This window comes from Xenopus tropicalis, chromosome 7 (assembly GCF_000004195.4).
Source record: "Xenopus tropicalis strain Nigerian chromosome 7, UCB_Xtro_10.0, whole genome shotgun sequence".
Taxonomy (NCBI): domain Eukaryota; kingdom Metazoa; phylum Chordata; class Amphibia; order Anura; family Pipidae; genus Xenopus; species Xenopus tropicalis.
In genome coordinates, this window is record NC_030683.2 from 117,958,678 (window position 1) to 117,981,650 (window position 22,973).

Below are 22,973 nucleotides of genomic sequence, written 5' to 3' on the forward strand. Positions count from 1 at the left end.
GAAGAGATAAACTATGGTTTTTAAAAAATGCACATTTCCCCCCCGCCCCCGCTTGCTCCAAATAAAACATCTAAGGCAAGATAATAAGGTGTTTATATATATATATATATATATATATACACCCTCTATTATCCTATATATATATATATATATATATATATATATATAAAAAGGAAAAATATCTTCAATATCTTTCTTATATAAGCAAGCTGAATGCACTTCCCTCATTAAAGGTGGCCATACACAGGTGGATTTTTGCTGCTAATATTGGTCCTTCAGACTGATTCGGCAGCTTATCTGCCAATGTATGGGCACAAACTACTGGCCTCCCCGACCGACATGTGGCCTGAAATTATTCAGATCTTGATCAGGCTGGTTTGATTTTTCCTTCGGATCGAGGCCACATCTGCTCGTTGCTGCAGCCCCCAAACCGGCAGCACCTATACCCGCCATTTAATTTTGATTGTTTCGCCCTGAGGCCTAGGGCCAGATTTTCCCCACCCATAGGTGGGCATATTGGAAGAAGATTCGCTCGCTTGATCTTACCAGCTAATCACAAGCTAAAGGTGGGCATAGATCCACACGTAAGATGGGTATAGGAGCCGTCGGAACAAGGGCCGCATCAATGAGCTGATGCAGTCCCTGATCCAATAGGAAAATCAAACCTGTGTGATGAACACCTGACCAATTTATGGCTAGATATATATCAGGGAGAGCCGTCGGAGGGCCCCATACACAGGCAGATAAGCTTCGGAATCAAAAGGGCGTGAATTAGAAGTTTAAATCTGCCCGTGTTTGGCCACCGTAAAGGAGAACTATACCCCCCGGGCTATAAGAGCCCCCTTAACTAGCCTGTCTTGACCCCCCTCACCTCTCCCTCATAGCCAAAATGGCATTTTTTAGGTAAAGAAATATGAGCTGGATGGAGGAGCGGGTTTGCACCCATCCCAGCCCAAATGTTTTCTTTACACACAGACATAACTGATTCCACAGATTGAGAAAAGACTGTGAATCTCTGGCTCACAGTGTAATGCAAACCCTCCCTTGCCCATTATAAAGCAATGGATTCTGGGAATTGAATTCCTTTTGATTCTGGATGGTGGGCAGATTCTTGGGAAAGCAAACCCCAAAGTCCTTTACTTCACAATGGAACAAGGTGAGGGGAGTGACGCATTATACTGTGAGCCTAAGGGGGAGTGGAACTGGTCCTTGCAAACAGAGATAGACTATCATGGCTGCCGTTCAATCTGTGGAATCAGCTATGGCTGCATGAAAAAGAACAACATTTATATTTCAGTTCAGAGAGTGTTTATGCACATTTATTTCCAAAAACACAACTGTATAAGTTCATGTCAAAAAGGGGGTTATGTTTATGTTTTTTGGTTATGTGTTTTCTAATACAGCAAAATTGTACAGGTGTGTACAAGAACATTGAAGTGGATAATCTAAAAAAAAATTATTTATCAATGCTGGGCAAAATTGTCCATGGACAGTAACCCTTGGCAACCAATCAAATTGTTGCATTCATTGTTCTACCTGCAGCTGGCTGGAAAAAGCAAATCACTGATTGGTTGCTATGGGTTACTGCCCACAGGCAAATTTGTGTTGTTAAATGAGCCCCTTTAATTTACTTCTTTGTTTAATTGCAGAAAACAGTGTTTCCGTTATGGAACTAAATGAAAGAGTCACTAGTAGACAGGGCAAATAATGGCCGAATGCAGCGATAGCACTGCAATAATACCAAGACATCTGTTTCAGAAAACCTATATATGTACAGTTATAAATGGTAAATCAAGTTAAGTAATTTTTTATGTTTGCTGTTACTTGCCCTTTAAAGGTCAAGTACAGCTTCCCTGGGAAATTCAGCAGTGCACAGGTAGGGTTGCCAAAACTGCTTCCCGAACTGCAGTGTTGAGTAGTGATGATGGCAATCACCATCTTTGGTCACATGGCTTCTACTGCCAACATGGAACTCGGTGACTGGTGAGCAGAGGTATGTGCGCTGGATGCCAACCTGTAGCCCTGGTAGCCATGGCCCTAAAGGCAATGGTCCCTGCCAAAGCAGTCAGCCACTACTAAAGCATCTGCTTTAGGGATGCACCAAATCCACTTCTTAGGGATTAGGGATTTGCCCGACTCCCAAACTGAATCCGAACCCTAATCTGACTATATATTTAGCACTTGGAAGGGGAAAAAAATTAGCAATTTTCTCAAGTCATTTGCAAGAATTTGGATTTGGTTCAGCCAGGCAGGGCCGCCAAAAGAAATCATGGGGCCCTCCTCCTCCCACGCCCCCTAATGGCCCCTCCCCCAGTGACCCCTCCCATCAGTACAAAGGACACACAGACATTGGTAGCCAGGGCCCCCCTAAAACATTGGAAGCCTCCAGCTCCCCCCAGCATCCCCCCCAACATCCACCAGCTCCCCTCCAGCATCCTCCTCAACATCCTCCAGCTCCCCCCAGCATCCTCCAGCTCCCCCCAGCGTCCTCCTCAACATCCTCCAGCTCCCTCCCAGCATCCTCCAGCTCCCCACAGTGTCCTCCCCCAGCATCCTCCAGTTCCCCCCTTCAGCATCCCACCCAGCTTCCTCCAGCTCCACTCCCCAGCATCCTGCAGCTCTCCCCCAGCATCCTCCAGCTCCCCCCAATGACCTACAGCTTCCTGCAGCTCCCCCCAGCATCCTCCAGCTCCATCCTCCAGCAACCGCCTGCTTTCTCCGGTTCTCAGTCTGTTCACTGGCTCTCAGCTGCACTTTTATAAGGTTGCGCCGCCTGCGTACTGACGTTGCATGCACGCACGGGGCACAACCAATCGAATTACCCGCTGACCACCAATGACAGGGCCATTAATTCTTTTAAGGGGGCCCGAGCTAAAAAGCTGTATCACGGGCGTGCCCCTTTTAAAGCGATGATTGCCCGGGCTCAGGACAACTGTCCCCCCTGTGCCCACCTGATGGCAGCCCTGCAGCCAGGCACCGCTGAATCCTGCTAAAAAAGGCCCAGATTTGCTGCATCCCTAGTTAAGTAGAACAAGTGCCAGCAATGTTGTTGGAGAGGAGGATGGAGGCCTATAGAAGAGCTTCATAAATTAAATATAAATGCTGTTGTGCTCTTACCTGTGGCAGTGCAATGTTCAGCTGCCTCTGTAGGGACTCCTTCTCGTGGCCCAATTCGCGCAAGCGCAACTGAGCCGTGGCAAGGCTCTCCTGAGTCTCCCGGAGCGTGTCCAATAGTCGTTCCCGCTCATTGAGCATGTTCACCATCAGCTGCTCAAAGTTAGCATCATCGGAGCTATAAGTGGAGCCCCGGCGGTTGTCCTCATTAATAGTGGGCATCACTTCGCACATCATCTTGCCAAGCACGAGTTAGAAAACGTTAACCAGAAGAAAAGGCACCACAGGGAAAAAAATAAATATATTTATATATATATATGTATGACAGATCCAGTCAAGGCAAATGGGTGGGAAAAAGAACACGGACTTGACTTGTGTCAGCAGAAATGAAATATAAGGCCCATCCTTAACAGCCAGGAGCTTGAGTCCAATAGATCCAGGAAAAACTTCCAACCCAACTCAAGGGATGAGGACTTGGTCATTAGATGAGATGTACAGGGTGATATTCCAGTGATAAACAGAGTCCATTCACAGAGTCAAATGAAGCCCGTGCCCCCTAGAAGTAGAGAAGAGGCAACGTAAATATCATTATCACATTATCACTGTTTCACACAATACAGGAGATGAATGCTGATGTATAGGGTCACTTCTTGGGCATCAGCTTTAAGCACAGCAGGGTTCTTGCTATAACCTTAACTCACCCCTTGGGCCCTAACTTGAGCAGTACCCATGGAGGTACTAACCCCTTCTCACTCCTGGGTGGGGCACAGACTGTCCTTACTAGCTGTTCCCATTCATCCCTAAGATTAGCTATGGCAACGATTATTCTCCTAGCTTGCTTATATGCTCCCCATTGGAGCCTTCCCTTTTATACCATTTAGGCCCCTCCCTCTTTTCTAGAATCTTTCCATGGAGGCTCCTTTTCTCCATCTCCATCTCCTTACAGTTATTACACCCAAACTCTCTGATGCCATCTATTGGTGAAAAACATACATCACACATAACATTGAAGGGGAGCTCCAGCTTCCAAACCAGAATGTGTTAAAGAGCCCAACGCAGAAACCCCATAATATACCTATCACTGCAACCCGTTCCTTCAAAAAGTAGGAATAAATACCATTTGTATATGCTGAAATCCAGCTGCAAAACAGTTCCTCTCTTTCTGTATCATTTGAAATCCTGGCAGAGGAGGAGGGACTAAAACCTTAATGTTACAAATTGTAACAACCTCTCCCCAGCTTACAGACAGCATGCAGGAACTACATAACCCACAATGCATTGCACTGTGATGTTCCTTTCCTTATTGACATCACGTGTGCAGGGAATTGTGGGATTGGGGGGATGCAGGCTGAAGGCAGGCTGAGGGCAGGCGACTACTGTTACATTTTATTTGAGTCACAAAGTAGCCAGATCATCAGGGGAACAGGGGGGCGGGGCTTAGGGAACTGTTCCAAACCATATTATTACATTAAAAACATGATGATAAGGCTGCATATTTTTTGCCATGGCTAAAATGCTGATCATTTACTGATAATTATCTCTGTGTGTGTTTTAGCAGAGGCAATTCTCAGTATTGTCTATGGCAGGGGATTTTCTGGCGTTTAGTAGTAGCTGCTACTAAGTAGCTCAGTCTGTCTTCACCCTTATTCTGAAAATGTAGCAGTTGGTCTTTAGGTCTAGTAATCGACTACATTGTTTCAGAGGTCGGAACGAACAGTTTAGTGAATATAAACAGCCGCGCAGGCTCTGCTTTCAATAGCAATTGCTTTCAAGCACAATTAGAAGCGAGACTACACCTGTTAGTGAGAAACATACCTATAATGCATATAAATACCGACATCCCAAGCAGCCCCACGCAATTCTGATGGCAGCATTTTGACGTGTGTATTTCAGCAGAAGTGACAGGATCACATCCCGGCCTGGGAACCTCTGCAATTAGGACCCCACCCTGGTAAAGCTCAGAAGGCTGACATACGGGCCCCTCCCAGCCTCACCCCAAATGACTTTCTGTCTCACAATTTCACAATTCCTCACTTACATTTTACAACTATTTCAGACTCTTTCCCAATGGAGATCATGAACTGATATACAGACTGTTAAAGGGGAAGTTTACCTTTATATTAACTTTTTCTATGGTGAAGATGGGCCTACAATTATAGAATTATTAGCCTTTACTAATCTGTCCATTTCCAACCTGTAACTAAAAATGCTATCTGGGTTGTCAGGGTCACTGACCCCAGCAACCCAAAATCTAATCAACTGACAAGCTTCAATTTTATTGTTGATTTGAATTTCTTTCTTTTCAGGCCCTCTCCTGCTGATATTCTATTCTGACTTCCAAACTGCAACTGGGTTGCTGGGGTAATTAAGCCCTGACGGCCGCCAAAATTCCAAGTTTGAGAGATGCTTAAAGTAGGGATGCTCCAAACCCAGTTTTTTGGGTTCGGCTGAACCCCCGAATCCATGTTAAAGGAACAGTAACACCAAAAAATTTAAGAGTTTTAAAGTAAAAGAAATATAATGTACTGTTGCCTTGCACTGGTAAAAGTTGTATGTTTGCTACAGTAACACTACTATAGTTTATATAAATAAGTTGCTGTGTAGCCCCGGGGGCAGCCATTCAAGCTGGAAAAAAGGAGAAAAGACACAGGTTACATAGCAGATAACGGATAAGCTCTGTAGAATACAATAGTGTTTTATCTGTTATCTGCTAAGTGCCTGTGCCTTTTCTCCTTTGAATGGCCGCCCCCATGGCTACACAGCTGCATTCTTTATATAAACCATAGTAGTGTTCCTGAGGCAAACACCCCAGTTGTACCAGTGCAGGGCAGCAGTACATTATATTGGAATTTCTTTTATACACTTGAATTTTTTGGTGTTACTGTTCCTTTAAGAGATTTGGGTGAATACCGAACCGAATCCTAATTAGCATATACTAATGAGGATTTGGAAGGGTTAAATATCACAGCGCACTGAAAAATTTTACACTTCCAAGTTTATTTACCCTTCGGATTCTGTTCGGCCAGGACCGTAGATTCGCCCGAATCCGAACCCTGCCAAAAAGCCGAATCCTGGTCGAATACCTAGCTCACATCCCTAGCTTACAGGACAAGTCAACCCAGAATATAAGCTGTGGGTTGTTGTTTTTTAAACAACTTTGCACTATACATTCATTACATATTTGTAATAGTTTTTAAGTTATTTGAAGAAAAGAAAAAAGCATATATCTGAAAAAATAAAGACAAATTGCAAATTTTCTTGGAAATCTAATGTCTGTACAGTACAGGTATGTGATCCCTTATCCAGAAACCCGTTATCCAGAATATTCCGAATTACGGAAAGGCCATGTCCCATAGACTCCATTATAAACAAATAATTCTAGTTTTAAAAAATGATTTCCTTTTTCTCTGTAATAATAAAACAGTACCTGTACTTGATCCCAACTAAAATATAATTACCCCTTATTGGGGGCAGAACAGCCCTATTGGGTTTATTTAATGGTTAAATGATTCCCTTTTCTCTGTAATAATAAAACAGTACCTGTACTTGATCCCAACTAAGATATAATTACCCCTTATTGGGGGCAGAACAGCCCTATTGGGTTTATTTCATGGTTAAATGATTCCCTTTTCTCTGTAATAATAAAACAGTACCTGTACTTGATCCCAACTAAGATATAATTACCCCTTATTGGGGGCAGAACAAGCCTATTGGGTTTATTCAGTATTTAAATTATTTTTAGCAGACTTAAATTGTGGAGATCCAAATTACGGATAGATCGGAAAATTCAGATTGGAAATTCGGAAAGTCCTGGGTCCCGAGCATTCTGGATAACAGGTTCCATACCTGTACCTCTTGGTTGCTAAGGTAAACAAGATCCCAGCAACCAGATAGCTGCTGAAATTACAAACTGGAGAGCAGCTGAACAAAAAGTTAAATAGCTAAAAAAAAATACAAATAGTAAAAAAAAAAATAGCAAATTATCTTGGAATAAAGCAACCCTGTAAGCAGGCAGTACAAATAAACATGGATACAAACTGTACAAATCTGGAAAAGGGTAACTGTAGCCTTACATGAAAGCAAAGGGAACACAATGTTTCCCAAAGCAAAGTTATTTAATTAATGGAAGAAGTGAGTTTTACACTATTTATTAGCAGGTTGGAGTGGAATATGGCTTTCCCTGCGCATCCACCCATAAAACATCTGCATAAAACATCAAACGCGCGCGCCAAGCTGCAAGGCAAAGATCAGCCTGTTTAGCAGTTCCCATATCTGTCACTATAGTGAGTCAATATCGTAGGGATGCAACTGGCATCCTTAATTACTCATGCAATACATTGCTAATAGGGTCCCAGCGCCTCTTTAACACTGTTTCCTGGAAGATTTATTTGCAAGGTACTGGCATAAGATAGATGCAGCTGCCTTTGGGCCAGGCACACAGTGTACAGTGTGTATTATTCTGTACTGAACAGGTCCGGACTGGCAATCTGTGGGTTTTGGCAATTGCCAGAGGGGCTGCTGTAAGATGCCATAGACAGTCACTATTTATTGGGCTGGGGGGGGGGTGGCTGTTTGGGCCTCTGTGTACTTGGAATGCCAGGGGCCTATTTTGAATCCCAGTCCATACCTGTTGAGAAGGCAGACCCTGTGGCTGCTTAGGGGAATTGTCTTGTTGCCAAAGCTCACGGTGGGGAGGAAGCAGGGTCAGACTGGTGGGCCCTGCACCTCTCAATGGCCTCCACAGCCTTCACCCCCAAGGCCCAAGGCCCCCCCAACTCTCTCCCCCGAGCGCTCCTAAAAGAAACTAACCTGCGGCGCACTGGGAAAGGGAGACGGCAGATTGTGGGAGCGTTGTGGGGGGGTCGGATCTGGCCCACTTAGGCCTGAGCCCACTGGGTTTTTTCCCGGTACTCCGGGAAGCCTAAAATGATACCCATTAAGGAAGAAGCCTACAACTTGCCATTATCTGAACACAAAATGTGGGGGTGCATGATCTAAGAAAGATGAGAGAACTAAATATGTTTCTTGTGCATTTTAGTATATTTTTATTGTACCACAGACATAAACTATCATTGGGTAAAATGAAGTCCGTTGGCTTTATAAGGAAGTAAAGGGAGCTTAATTGTCTAGGCCACAGGCATTACACCATACAAAATGTATTGTATAATAAAGAAGCAACTTCCCACTGTAATTAGCTAGTGTATATGTCCCTTTCTGCACTGCTGCTTCTGAATCTTGAAACAAAGTAGCAGGAGTTAGCTCTTTCCCAGACAAGACTCCCACAAATACATTGCACGATTCTTCCCTGCTCTGCTAATCGGCTGGTTTCTGCTACTTTGTTTCAAGAGTCAGAAGCCAAAGTGCAGGCGATTCAAAGGAACAAATACCATTTGCCACAGAACAATATTTACAAACTGACATTTTAACAAATGCTTAGAAATGCATTCCCTTTCATTATATAAAGCTCATTGTACAACAGTGCCCTTTTAAATAATGACACAGACTAAGGCCTTTTTACACGGAATGGGATGACTGTAAATTGACTGCATCTAAACCACAATGGCAATAAATCTTGATTTGTTCATTACAAGTCATTTATCATAAATATAAAACCATGTAACATGCCTGTAACTAGGCCCCACGATTGGCCTGAACTCTATGGTTACCTGCACCCATTTAGGGGGGCACTTATTACAGAGCTCTCTCCTGACAATGAGCACATCCCTCCTTGTACATTCCAAAAAGTCATAAACATATTTTTACAGTAAGTAATAAAACATTTAAAAGGCAATAATAATGAATTCTTTATACATGTACCAAGATCATTTCTGGGCAAAGCACAAGGCTTCGCTGGTAACTGGCATACATAGAGTCTACTGGTTCCGCCGTGCCTTTCCCCAGTGGGTTTATCATAGCGCTGACACTACTAAAACAAGGTCACCCCCACCTAATGGTTTAAAATTTAGTGGTTGAGCACAACTTTCCCTTTCTTTGCTACTAAAACAAGGTGTAGCCATAGCACCAGTACTGAGATAGGGGGGGTATATAAACTGGGTTCTGATGAGCAAAGGCAGATTTGTGACAGCTCGAACCTCTCAGCTTTTGCAATCATAAATGAAGCTCCATGTGAGTTGAGGAACTTATGCAGGGTTTCTGGGTGGCATAATTAGTTGAGGTACAGGTACCAGTTATCCACAATGTTCGGGACCAGGGGTTTTCCGGATAAGGGATTTTCCGTAATTTCGATCTCCATAACTTGTCTGTTTAAACATTGAATAAACAGGCTTGTTTTGCCTCCAATAAGGATTGACTATATCTTAGTTGAGATCAAGTACAGGTACTGTTTTATTATTACAGAGAAAAGGGAATCATTTAACCATTAAATAAACCCAATAGGGCTTTTCTGCCCCCAATAAGGGGTAATTATATCTAAGGTGGGATCAAGTACAGGTACTGTTTTATTATTACAGAGAAAAGGGAATCATTTAACCATTAAATAAACCCAATAGGGCTGTTCTGCCCCCAATAAGGGGTAATTATATCTTAGTTGGGATCAAGTACAGGTACTGTTTTATTATTACAGAGAAAAGGGAATCATTTAACCATTAAATAAACCCAATAGGGCTGTTCTGCCTCCAATAAGGGGTAATTATATCATAGTTGGGATCAAGTTCAGGTACTGTTTTATTATTACAGAGAAAAGGGAATCATTTAACCATTAAATAAACCCAATAGGGCTGTTCTGCCCCCAATAAGGGGTAATTATATCTTAGTTGGGAACAAGTTCAGGTACTGTTTTATTATTACAGAGAAAAGGGAATCATTTAACCATTAAATAAACCCAATAGGGCTGTTCTGCCCCCAATAAGGGGTAATTATATCTTAGTTGGGATCAAGTACAGGTACTGTTTTATTATTACAGAGAAAAGGGAATCATTTAACCATTAAATAAACCCAATAAGGCTGTTCTGCCCCCAATAAGGGGTAATTATATCTTAGTTTGGATCAAGTTCAGAACTTTCTGGATAATGGGTTTCCGGATAAGGGATCCCATACCTGTATTGGCTTTCTTAAATAAGAAAAGGTTTTGGCAGTTAAAAGCTGACAAACTTTTTCTTGACAGGCTTTGATTTTATTGCACTAGAATTTTTTGGCCCTTAAAGTTAGCAGGAGCTGCTTTTTTCCGTCCCTGGTAACTTGCGTTACAAAATGCCCAATGGCAGCAGCGCCCCTGGCAGAAGAGCGGTGTAGCTGTACAATAGAAGGAGTGTCACAGGTTGGACATCCCTGACTTTTGCATATTTTTCTGTTGGAACGTGCTGGTATTATCAACAGTGGGTCCAATTTGGGCCATTTTTTTGGGGGATGCTCTAGACTGGCTATTCGTGACTGGCAGACAAATGGTTGCTGCTTCTCCCTCTATGGTCTTATGGCCCTTAGTATTACATGGCACAGTCTGATACCCGCACATTTCATGACACACCGCGGCCCCCAAGCATTTCATGACAGAGACTTTGGCGATCCCAGGCCTCTCATTTCCAGACGGCTGCAGGTGAGGTTTATAAAAAGTGGGAAGTGGCGCACAGTGCCATTTTCAGAGATTTTCAGATTTTCCTACTCCCCTTGTCACCACCGCCACTGGCCTCATTGACTCCTCTGTTCTTTGGAAAAAATCTAAGGTGGCCATCTGGACTGGTTATTGGCCATTTTTCTGTGATCTTACTTGCTTCTCTGGGATTAATGATGTTCTCATTGGCCATTTTCACAGTAATTATACTGACACAGCTTGGGTTAATATGCTGATCATCCATTTTCTGAAGTAATTATATTGGCACGTCTGGGGTTAATATGCTGATTATTCATTTTCTGTAGTAATTATACCGGTACTACTGGGTTGCGTTTTGCAAAATGAGTGTGGTATTTAGAGGTGTGGCCAAAGTGGGCAAGTTTAAAGATTTTTGCCTTACTGCCTGCAGAAGATAGTAGGTTCCTGCCTATTGGATTTTTGCCCTGGACCAACCAAGGCCTTAAAACAACCCTGCATGAACTTTATTATTCCTTTATTTAAACACATCTAGTTGCTCCCACAGACCAAACTGCAGCCTGTGGAAATATTCAAAAGCTGAGCTCCGACAGTCTGTCTTAATTTACCCAGTTCTTTAGCGGCTCGAACCTTGAACGGGAAAAGAAACTCAAGGTCTGCGCTGCTAGAGGACGGCTAAATGAAGACAGAGTGGCTGCATGTTGGGCTTGTAGTGCGCCGGGGAGACCGGAGCTTTTCAAATAAATGAATGTTAATCAAGTGATAATGGCAATGATGGTGTAATCATAAGCTCAGCATGTATGGGAAGCAAATAGTAAATATTACCTGATGTCAGGGTGCACACACAGCGTAGTACAGTATATATAATGTTGGTATCTGGATACAAGGAAATTCAATATGGCTAAGGGCCATGTTCCGTGGGTAGGATTTTGTCATACTGAGACAAGCATCAGGAACATGATCTAAAAGAATTTTTGCCCAATGCTTTTATATTACCCATCTGATCCTCCATGTCCCCTATGAGGGGGCCGCCATATTGGTGCAGCAGGAGGCCGTTAGCATTAGAAGCTGTAAATGACAGGCTGAGAAGCGACAGTTAGGCTGGCACAGTCAGGTTTGGGGACTTCAAGTAACAACCCATTATCCAGAAAGCTCTGTATTACGAAAAGCCCGTCTCCCACAGACTCTATTTTAATCAAATAATTCAGAATTTTAAAACTGATTTTCTTTTTCTCTGTAGTAATAAAACCGTACCTTGTAACTGATCCCAACTAAGATATAATTACCCCTTATTGGGGGCAGAACAGCCCTATTTGGTTAATTTCATGTTTAAATTATTCCCTTTTCTCTGTAATAATAAAACAGTACCTGTACTTGATCCCAACTAAGATATAATTACCCCTTATTGGGGCAGAACAGCCCTATTGGGTTTATTTAATGGTTAAATGATTCCCTTTTCTCTGTAATAATAAAACAGTACCTGTACTTGATCCCAACTAAGATATAATTACCCCTTATTGGGGCAGAACAGTCCTATTGGGTTTATTTAATGGTTAAATGATTCCCTTTTCTCTGTAATAATAAAACAGTACCTGTACTTGATCCCAACTAAGATATAATTACCCCTTATTGGGGGCAGAACAGCCCTATTGGGTTTATTTCATGGTTAAATGATTCCCTTTTCTCTGTAATAATAAAACAGTACCTGTACTTGATCCCAACTAAGATATAATTACCCCTTATTGGGGGCAGAACAATCCTATTGGGTTTAACTAATGTTTACATGATTTTTTTGTAAACATAAGGTATGGAGATCCAACTTACGGAAAGACCCCTTTTACAGAAAACCCCAGGTTCTGAGCATTCTGGATAACAGGTCCCGTACCTGTACAGTATTTTCATTTGCTGTTAATTTCAGACCCTCATTTCCACTACGGAGTTTCTTTACAGTACGTAACATAATATCCTATGGAATAAAGCTATAACTATTCAATTAAAACAATAAAACATTGTTCAACTTGTTTCCTTTTCCATCCATTATAAAGATCAAGTGCAAAGACAGAAAATAATGATGCTGTTGTCTCACTGGCAGCTAATAGGAGGCTGAGCAAACACAGCCCTTCCCTTATCATACTGAGACTCTCCCTGAAAGATGGAATCAGGTCTCGCAGCACTAAGTGGCACGCAGTAAACAGAGGCCGGTGTTGCGCTGGGAAGTGGCCTGTGTCGCTACACGCTGTGTTGCAGGAAGAGACTTGCAGGCACTTCAGTAAAGCAGTGGGTGCGAATGTTTATTAGTTGTTAGCATTCATAGTGCATCATTAGAAAGAAATCTAAGCCTCCTTACCAAGACAACTGTGGGAGTGGTTCCGGAGAAGACATGACTTTATATGTACAGGTATGGGACCTGTTATCCAGAATGCTCGGGACCTGAGGTTTTCCGGATAAGGCGTCTATCCATAATTTGGAGTCTGCTAAAAATCATTTAAATATTGAACTTGTTTTATTATTTATTACTGTTTTATTATTACAGAGAAAAGGGAATCATTAAACCATGAAATTAACTCAGTAGGCTTGTTTTGCCTCCAATATGGATTAATTGTATCTTATTTGGGATCAAGTATTTTAATCAAATAATTCAAATTTTTAAAAATTATTCCCTTTTCTCTGTAATAATAAAACAGTACCTGTACTTGATCCCAACTAAGATATAATTACCCCTTATTGGGGTAGAACAGTCCTATTGGGTTTATTTCATGGTTAAATGATTCCCTTTTCTCTGTAATAATAAAACAGTACCTGTACTTGATCCCAACTAAGATATAATTACCCCTTATTGGGGGCAGAACAGTCCTATTGGGTTTATTTCATGGTTAAATGATTCCCTTTTCTCTGTAATAATAAAACAGTACCTGTACTTGATCCCAACTAAGATATAATTACCCCTTATTGGGGGCAGAACAGCCCTATTGGGTTTATTTCATGGTTAAATGATTCCCTTTTCTCTGTAATAATAAAACAGTACCTGTACTTGATCCCAACTAAGATATAATTACCCCTTATTGGGGGCAGAACAGCTCTATTGGGGTTATTTAATGGTTAAATGATTCCCTTTTCTCTGTAATAATAAAACATTACCTGTACTTGATCCCAACTAAGATATAATTACCCCTTATTGGGGGCAGAACAGCCCTATTGGGTTTATTTCATGGTTAAATGATTCCCTTTTCTCTGTAATAATAAAACAGTACCTGTACTTGATCCCAACTAAGATATAATTACCCCTTATTGGGGGCAGAACAGCCCTATTGGGTTTATTTAATGGTTAAATGATTCCCTTTTCTCTGTAATAATAAAACAGTACCTGTACTTGATCCCAGCTGAGATATAATTAATCCTTATTGGAGCCAAAACAATCCTATTAATTACTATTTAAATAATGTTTTTAGCAGACTTTAGGTAGGAGATCCGAATTACGGAAAGACCCCTTATCCGGAAAACCCCAAGTCCCGAGCATTCTGGATAATGGGTCCCATACCTGTACAAGGTACTGTTTTATTACAGAGAAAAAGGAAATCACTTTTAAAAATCAGAATTATATGCTTATAATGGAGTCTATGGGAGATGGCCTATTCGTAATTCCGAACTTTCTGGATAACGGGTTTCTGGATAAAGGGATCCCATACCTGTATGTACCAGTGGTGCCACCTTGTTGGTATTTGAATGGCCTGGCTAACAAAGATGCCAGTGGCCTGATGCCAGTGTTATTTATAGGGAACAATGCTAAAAAAAAAACCCATACAAATACTTTCTGGATCTTTACGTAATTTGGATCACCATGCCACAAAAAATAAAATCTTTTTTTAAAAAACAACACTACCAATAACTACGCTATCTTAGTTGTAGTAAAAAATAAAATCCATATTTATGACTGTGAAACGTGTTGCAAATGGTAATCTTTGTTTGCAAATTGCCATTTTTATTTAGGCCAAAATGCAGCATTTCTTGCCTCCCAGAATTCCAGTGTAATTTCAGATGCACATTAATGTGTGACCATTGCAACTTGCATGTGATGCAAGGGCGGTGACATTGGGCAGGCGGGGCAAGTGTTGTTGGGGGCAGTTGACATCAGGGTGGGGGGGGCTATGGCGTGGCAATTGTTTGCCAATCTAACAGAGTCCTGCCTGGTTTTCCTAATCTGAAAAACTGTGCGGGTAGTTTTGACACAGACAGCCCTCCTGAAAACTGATGGGTCAAAACCGGACAGGTGGCAACCATATTAATTACCAATATCTATTACAGATCAAGTAAATGTACACATTTTCAGACACAAATTGCCATGTTTTTTTTACCCACTATTCATATTCCCCCCCCCCCCCAGAATTCCAGTGTAATTGTAAACCAATAGGAACACAAATAAGCATTTGTTTGTCCCATTCGGCTATTGGCGAAACTTGCTAAGGAAACCTTGGAATTCCCAGCACCTCCAGGCTAGTGGCTCCCTTGCCTCAAGTCAGGGATATGGCTTCTGCAAGAAGCAGATACGGCCACAAATTCGTTATTATTCTTCAAAATTATTCTTACTGGGAAATCAACAATAATATGAATTATTTTCTTAAACAGAACTCTATAGGAAGTGGCGTTCCTATGTCTTATCACAGTACCAATATTTCTTACCTGAAACGCCTGCAACCCTAGTACGCATTCAGTGACTATGCCATCTAGAGCTATAGAACTGTATAGATGCTACCCATGCTTTTAACATCGGCTTTAATTAGCTGATGGTTCCAAGTATTTAACCAATGAGAGCCGACAAAGGAAATTGCTATCCAGAATATTCCACTGCGACAGCAGGTTTTGAGGAGGAAAAAAAAAAAAGAAAGAAATCTGGCAGATCAGGCCTTTTATATAAATGGAACATAATATAATTGCTCCTGCGCTAAATTATCTCCCTAGCTTGTTCTCCAATGGAGAGCTGATTGAATGTCGGGATACTTTAAAGCCGCAACGCACTTAAGGTCGCTCTGGCAAGGAAAGAGTTAAAGAACTTGTCATCGCCGTGGCATTAGGGATGTTACGGAGGTAAAAAGCGGAATTTTATCGCATATTCATCTGATTGCCTCTGTGGCACTTGGGCGGATGGGCTTTAGGACATTGCTCAATTAATTGGAAACTTGCTTCCAGTGACAAAACACGACGATCGTCGCTCATACCGGAATGCAGAATGGGGACAGGGATCTTCCCTTTTGCAGCCACTTATTTACCAGGGAAAGCTAAAGCCTTCCCCAGTATAATTAACTCCTCACCAATGCAGCAGTTCTAATTACTGTAATTGTTAATTAGGGATGTTCAAAGTTCTTTTCTTACCACACATGGAGGGAATTAGGGCAGGATTTCAAACGCCCTCAGACAGAGCTGTTCAAGCTTACAGGCCTCTGCTCGATTCTCTTTCCGACTCTTTCGCTTTTTGCTGCAGAAATGCCTTGTTTTCGGCAAAGAGATAAGGAAAAGCTGCCCATTCAAATGCACAGCTCTCATCCCAAAAGGAACGCGGCCCACTCAGTCTAATTACACCCAGGGCTGCAGCGAGCTGTCACGTAACTGGGCTAGCCTGAGATATCACTTTGGGATCATTTTGGCTACATCTCTAGAGGAGTTCTAGGTCTAATTCAATGCACTTTTGCTGTCACCTTGCCAACGTCAGGCTTCCCAGTTTGCAGGTGTATTGGATTTGATTTTAATAAGCTCAAAGTTCGGTGAAAAAAAGAAAAAAAATATGTTTTTACCTAAAAAAGTCACTTCTGATTAGATCACTGAAAATAATTCTTTTAAGCTTTACACCTCGGTCAAATAATCAATAATAATATAATCAATTATATGAAAATATTCAAGCAACTTTGATTTGGAGCAGTTACAGTGCAATGCATTGTGGGTTATGTAATTCCTGTATTCTGTCTGTAAGCTGTGGAGAAGTTGTTACAAATTGCAACATCAATGTTTTAGTCCCTCCTCCCCTGCCAGGATTTCAAATGATGCAAAAAGAGAAGAACTGTTTTGCAGCTGGATTTCAATGGTATTTATTCATACGTTTTGAAGGAACAGATTACAGTGATAGGTATATTAGGGGTTTCTGTGTTGTGTGGGGCTCTTTAACACATTTTTAACACATTTTGAAGCCGGGGTTTCCCTTAAATGGTTTACTTTGGTACCATATTTGTTGTAGAGTACGCTACATGGTCAAGTGTGCAGGTATAAGAATGCTCGGGACCAAGGGTATTCCGGATAAGGGGTCTTTCTGTAATTTGGATCTCCATACCTTAAGTCTACAAAAAAATCAATAAAGCATTATTTAAACCCAATAAGACTGTTTTGCAACCAATAAGGATTATTTATATCTTAGTTGGGATCAATTACAAGGTACTGTTTTATTACTACAGAGAAAAGGGAATCATTTAACCATGAAATAAACCCAATAGGGCTGTTCTGCCCCCAATAAAGGGTAATTATATCTTAGTTGGGATCAAGTACAGGTACTGTTTTATTACTACAGAGAAAAGGGAATCATTTAACCATTAAATAAACCCAATAGGGCTGTTCTGCCCCCAATAAGGGGTAATTATATCTTAGTTGGGATCAATTACAAGGTACTGTTTTATTATTACAGAGAAAAGGGAATCATTTAACCATGAAATAAACCCAATAGGGCTGTTCTGCCCCCAATAAGGGGTAATTATATCTTAGTTGGGATCAAGTACAGGTACTGTTTTATTATTACAGAGAAAAGGGAATCATTTAACCATGAAATAAACCCAATAGGGCTGTTCTGCCCCCAATAAGGGGTAATTATATCTTAGTTGGGATCAATTACAAGGTACAGTTTTATTACTACAGAGAAAAAGGAAATCAGTTTTAAAATTCTGAATAATTTGATTAAAATGGAATCTATGGGAGACGGTCTTTCTGTAATTCGGAGCTTTCTGGTTAATGGATTTCTGGATAAGGGATCCAATACCTGTATCTGGGTACTTTACATAGCCAAAAGTATCTAGACACCCCTTGTACTCACTTGGAACACTGAGTTTCAAACAGTCTCCGTAAGCATTGTCAGTACCAGAACTACTCATCGGACCTGTAGGTTATTTTTATGGATGAGCAGCAGCAACCAAACCTGACAGCACCATTGGTAGACTCTAGACTAGTGGAGAGACTGCATTAGTATTAAACATAAGAGTTTGGTTTCGGCGGATACTAGGAGCTAGCTGCCTAAATGCATAATGCTAGCATTACAGTTTGATTGAGAACAAATAATGGTCCAAGCTTGTCTTTCATGGTTTGGGCTTGGGACCCTGGTTCCATTTAAAGCAATCCTAAAGGTTACAGCATACAATATATTATTGACAATTCTGATTTAGGGCAGGCTCCCTCCTTCTTCAGCACATTATTGCCCCATGTATAAAGTGAAGTCCATACAGAATGGGATAGCTGAGATGGGACTGGAATAACCTGACTGGCCTGCACATAGCCCTGACCCCAACCCAAATTGTAGTATGAACTGGACCAAGCCAAATCTGATCTCCAACAAATCCCACCAATAATGTCCCAACATCTAGTGGAAGGCCTTTTTGAAAGAGCTAAAGTATATCAGCACAGGGAGGAGGAGTCTTATATTGACACCATTGGGTTGTGAATGATAAATACTGGACAGGCAGGTGTCCTGACACATTTGACCACATAGTATATGTTCTTAAATGTAGAACTGTTATATACTCAATTAAATAAAGAAGAAAGCAATCCAAAATTGTTGTATTTATCTTGGGAAACGAAAGCACGGAAACTTGGTTCCATTCTTCTCTCAACTTTTTCTGACCCAAGAAAAGTACTCTCTCTATAGCTATGCTTCAAGAACCTGTGCGTCCAATCCAGGACATTAAGGGGCAGATTTATCAAAATGCGAGTTCTGAGCTTAATAAATAAACACTTACCCACGTTCTATTTAATCCTATGGGATTTTTAGAAGCATATGTATAAAATTTATCAAAGTGATCTTCTAAAAATCCCATAGGAATAAATACAATGTGGGCGAGTTTTTATGTATCCAGCTCTAAACTCACATTCTGATAAATCTGTCATTCTATTTACTATTACTGGTCACATTCAGTAGAAACAGTGTTTAATGTTTGTATACAAGGAACTTTATCTAGGTGGGCCAGCACATCCGACAGTGGGCACGTGGAAGGTATTAAATACTCATGACGGGTACCATTTAGTGAGTATGAGTAATATACAAAGGTAAGTGCACTTGCATTGAATGTTGTGCTGGATACCTCATTAGACTATGGATATTTTTATGGTTGTTCTCCATTAGTAATCCTAGAAGTGGATCTGTAATCTGCTTCAAACAGTATGAATAAATACCATTTTATATGCTGAAATCCAGCTGCAAAACAGTTCTTCTCTTTCTACATCATTAGAAATCCTGGCAGGGGAGGAGGGACTAAAACATTGATGTTACAAATCTTAATAACGTCTCCACAGTTTACAGACAGCATACAGGAACGACATAACCCACAATGCATTGCACTGTGATGTTCCTTTCCTTATTGATATCAGGTGTGCAGGGAATTGTGGGATTGGGAGGAGGCAGGCTGAGGACAGGCTACTACTGTTACATACTGTCTCAACGTTAGATCAGTTAGATTGACAGGAGAACAAAGAGCCAGGCTTATAGAACCATTATATTACATTAAAAATCATAAAAAAGGTTCCATATTTTGTAATTGATTGCAAATTTGTTTGAAATTCTGTTTTCTTTTAAAAAAAACTAACGTTTGGGTGGAGTTTTCCTTTGAGGACAAATTCGCTATTGAAATTCACTATTGAATTAGGACAGATACAGATAAAACAGAAATGCTATATGGCAATGGGTTCAGCAGGCAGCATTGATATCTGTGAAACTATGTGATATAAAACTGAACACATTACTAATCATTTATGCAACATGTTTATTTTTTAGGGGTTAGGTTTTAAAGTGATGATTCGACAGCCCTCGCTGCAGCCGGTTTGGCCTGTTCCACAGCTACAGTGCAAGAACAAGGGCAACAAACACTATGCCAGGAGAGGAAAGCTAAATCTAATGACTTGAAGTACCAGCAAAAACTCATCAAGCTTTCCTTTTTAGTCAACATGACTTCCATTTGCAGCCATTTCCAGTTGCATAATAAAAAGTTCCCTTTTTTCTCAATTTGCTTTTTTATGACATGGCAGCCAGAAAGCATGCCTGAATACCAGAGAAACAGATATGTTTGCAGCAGTTTCTTTATTGTATATACTGCTTATCATTCAGCGGCTTGGGTAACTGGTCATCAATGCAAATCAGAATCTACAGAGAATGGTGGGGATCATGATCCGTCCAAATCTCACCCACTTCCCTGAAGCCTCCCCCATGGTGCAATCCATGGATCCCCACGCCCCCCCTCCCCTGTCATTTGCTATCTGTCCATACAGCCTGCGGACCAATCAGTCAGAGTTAGGGATGCACCAAATTCACTATTCGGATTCGGCCAAACCCCAAATCCTTTGTGAAATCCATGTGCAAAGATTCAGATTAGGTTCGGCCAGGACCATGGCTTTGATCGAATCTGAATCCTACTGAAAAAGGCCAAATCTTGCCCGAATCCTGATTCAAATCCTGGATAAGGTACATCGCTAGTCAGAGTATAGGTATGGGACCTGTTATCCAGAGTGCTCAGGACCCGGGGCTTTCCGGATAAGGGATCTCCATACCTTAAGTCTACTAAAAAATAATTTAAACATTATTTAAACCCAATAGGATTGTTTTGCCTTCAATAGGGATTAATTATATCTTAGTTGGGATCAAGTACAGGTACTGTTTTATTATTACAGAGAAAAGGAAATCATTTAAACATTAAATAAACCCAATAGGGCTGTTCTGCCCCAATAAGGGGTAATTATATCTTAGTTGGGATCAAGTACAGTTACTGTTTTATTATTACAGAGAAAAGGGAATCATTTAACCATGAAATAAACCCAATAGGGTTGTTCTGCCCCCAATAAGGGGTAATTATATCTTAGTTGGGATCAAGTACAGGTACTGTTTTATTATTAGAGAGAAAAGGGAATCATTTGGAGTCTATGGGAGACAGCCTTTCTGGATAATGGGTTTCTGGATAATGGATCCCATACCTGTACTATATAGGTCGGCCTGTGTATGGCTGGACTCACTCCTAAAGAGGCTAAACACAATGTGCTTAGGTGAGTATGGCAGTTATTACCACTGTGTTTGTGATATACTGTACCTTTGCTTGACCAGCAAGTGAAGTAAAGTGAAAAGTGAAAGCTAACGGCAGAAACCCCCTTGCCTGTAATAACATTTTTGCAAAGCACAGCCCAACTGGGTGGAGGTGTATAAACAAACAAATAATGATCTAATAACCTGTCGGAAAGAAATACGGTATCTGGCCCCAGACAAGGAGCCAAAACAAAATTACAAATACGTTCAAATACAAACTGAGTGCGAGAACATCTATAAATAAATGAAGACAAGATACAAGAAAAAAGAGATGGTAGAAAAACAGCAACAGACGGATAAAGAAATGAGGATACATTCAAAAAATTTGTGATTCACCGGGCTTGTTGAGCAGGGATGCACTGCACATAAATAAAGCCAAGGGCTGCAGGTAAAGTAAGAACCAAGAAATGGCTTTAGCTTGTTATACGTGCCCAGAATTGTTTGGCCAGTTTCACTGATTTTGGCATATTTGTTGACTAGCTGGGCTCGTATTTCTGTTTAGGGGTCATCGGGGGTTCCTTCAGGGATTCCTATCTCTGTTGGAACACGGTATTTCTACTTTATAGGACGGAATTGATCTAACAAGCTATTGTATTGTCTACCAGTGCCAGTTCGGTGCCAGCCTATGCATTGGTCCCCCCTAGGAACAGGCCCTCGGGTACATGTATATTAGTGGCAATACTACCTAGAGAGGGGGGGTTGCACCCAGGCCCACTCCCCCTCATGACTCACCGAATTAAAAGAAATGTGCTTCTCGAGGGACGGGGGGCACCCACGCCCAGAAGAGGATAGTTACGTTACTGCTATATATTAATACTGATGTACACTTCTGCACATGGTTTGCAAGGTTTCTTATGGTTTTCAGTACATGTATGGCGGTTCAGCAACCCCGACTGATATCTATTTATATAGCAGATGAGAAAGAGAAGAAGAACGACTGCTGCTGTTTGGGTTCCGAACGTCCTTTTGTTCGGTGTCTGTCCATTGGATACTGTATGGGATAGGCCCATGTATTAACAGAGAGAAGAATTAAGAGTGACAATGCTTGGTACAACCTGCCATATGCACAGACAAATCACAGTGGAATTAGAAGGTGGAATAGGGCAGTGGCTATGGTATAAGTCAAGACTGCCCTATGTTTTCTCAGTGCAATGGCCCTACATAATACATCATTGTGTCAGGCTGGAAGGGGGTTCTTGGATTGCCAGATATAGTATAACAGGTCGAACAAGCCTGCAAAAATATCAGAAGATCTCCCACTGGGCCCCAGTCTAGGACATATGAAATTAGCCCTTTCTTATTTGCGCCATATCCTCTATGCCATCTGGCACTGTCTTATGTGAGAATGGGCCCTGGACAGTAGGTTCTGTAGAAGGCCCAGTCTGACACGGTGCAACAGATAAATCATCCCCCGATTGGGGATACAAAAAAAAAGCCAAAATTAAAATTTGCAGAAATAATATAAAAACATTCCAAATCATCTAAATCTGGTACAAAAGCTTAATTCGCCCAGGCTAGAAAGTCAGGCAAGAAAGTCCCCATGTAACTGCAGCTTAATGAAGATGTTTAAGCGCCAGCACTTAAGTAAATTGCATGCTTTCATACATTTATTCATTTGTAACCCCTCGCATTGCGTTCTTAGGGCGACATTGATTTTACAGCCTTTAATCTTGCTAATAATTTGCAACTTTAAGAATGTTATCCCGTCAGTGGCTAGGCAGTGTGTTATAGGAAGTGTATAGGAGATGCCTGGACCCTCCAGCTGATGCCAAACTACAACTCCCAGCATGCCCTGACAGGTGAGGCCAAGACCAGGAAAATAGAGGGCTCCAAGATGTGCATTACCTGGAGTAAATTGTAGATAAAATTATGAAAATGTGTACTTTTACCAACCCTGCCTTATTACTGGTCCTGGGAAGCTACAGGGATAGCTATCCAATACATGATACATTGCATGGATGACTACAGACAAGACGTGATGGGTAAGATACTGTCAGAGACTGGGAA

At 41.3% G+C, this 22,973-nt stretch overlaps 1 protein-coding gene across 4 annotated transcripts in view; it reads right to left on the bottom strand.

Moving 5' to 3' along the window:
- The window catches only part of ppfia3 (protein tyrosine phosphatase, receptor type, f polypeptide (PTPRF), interacting protein (liprin), alpha 3), a 91,231-nt gene that overhangs the window by 62,927 nt on the left and 5,331 nt on the right, over positions 1–22,973 (bottom strand). For all 4 annotated transcript variants that reach the window (XM_012967553.2, XM_012967551.2, XM_012967552.2 and 1 more), the window contains exon 2: positions 3,118–3,670. In XM_012967553.2, coding sequence (XP_012823007.1) covers positions 3,118–3,351 — 234 coding nt within the window. In that variant the 5' untranslated portion in view covers positions 3,352–3,670. The remainder of the gene's footprint in view (positions 1–3,117; positions 3,671–22,973) is intronic.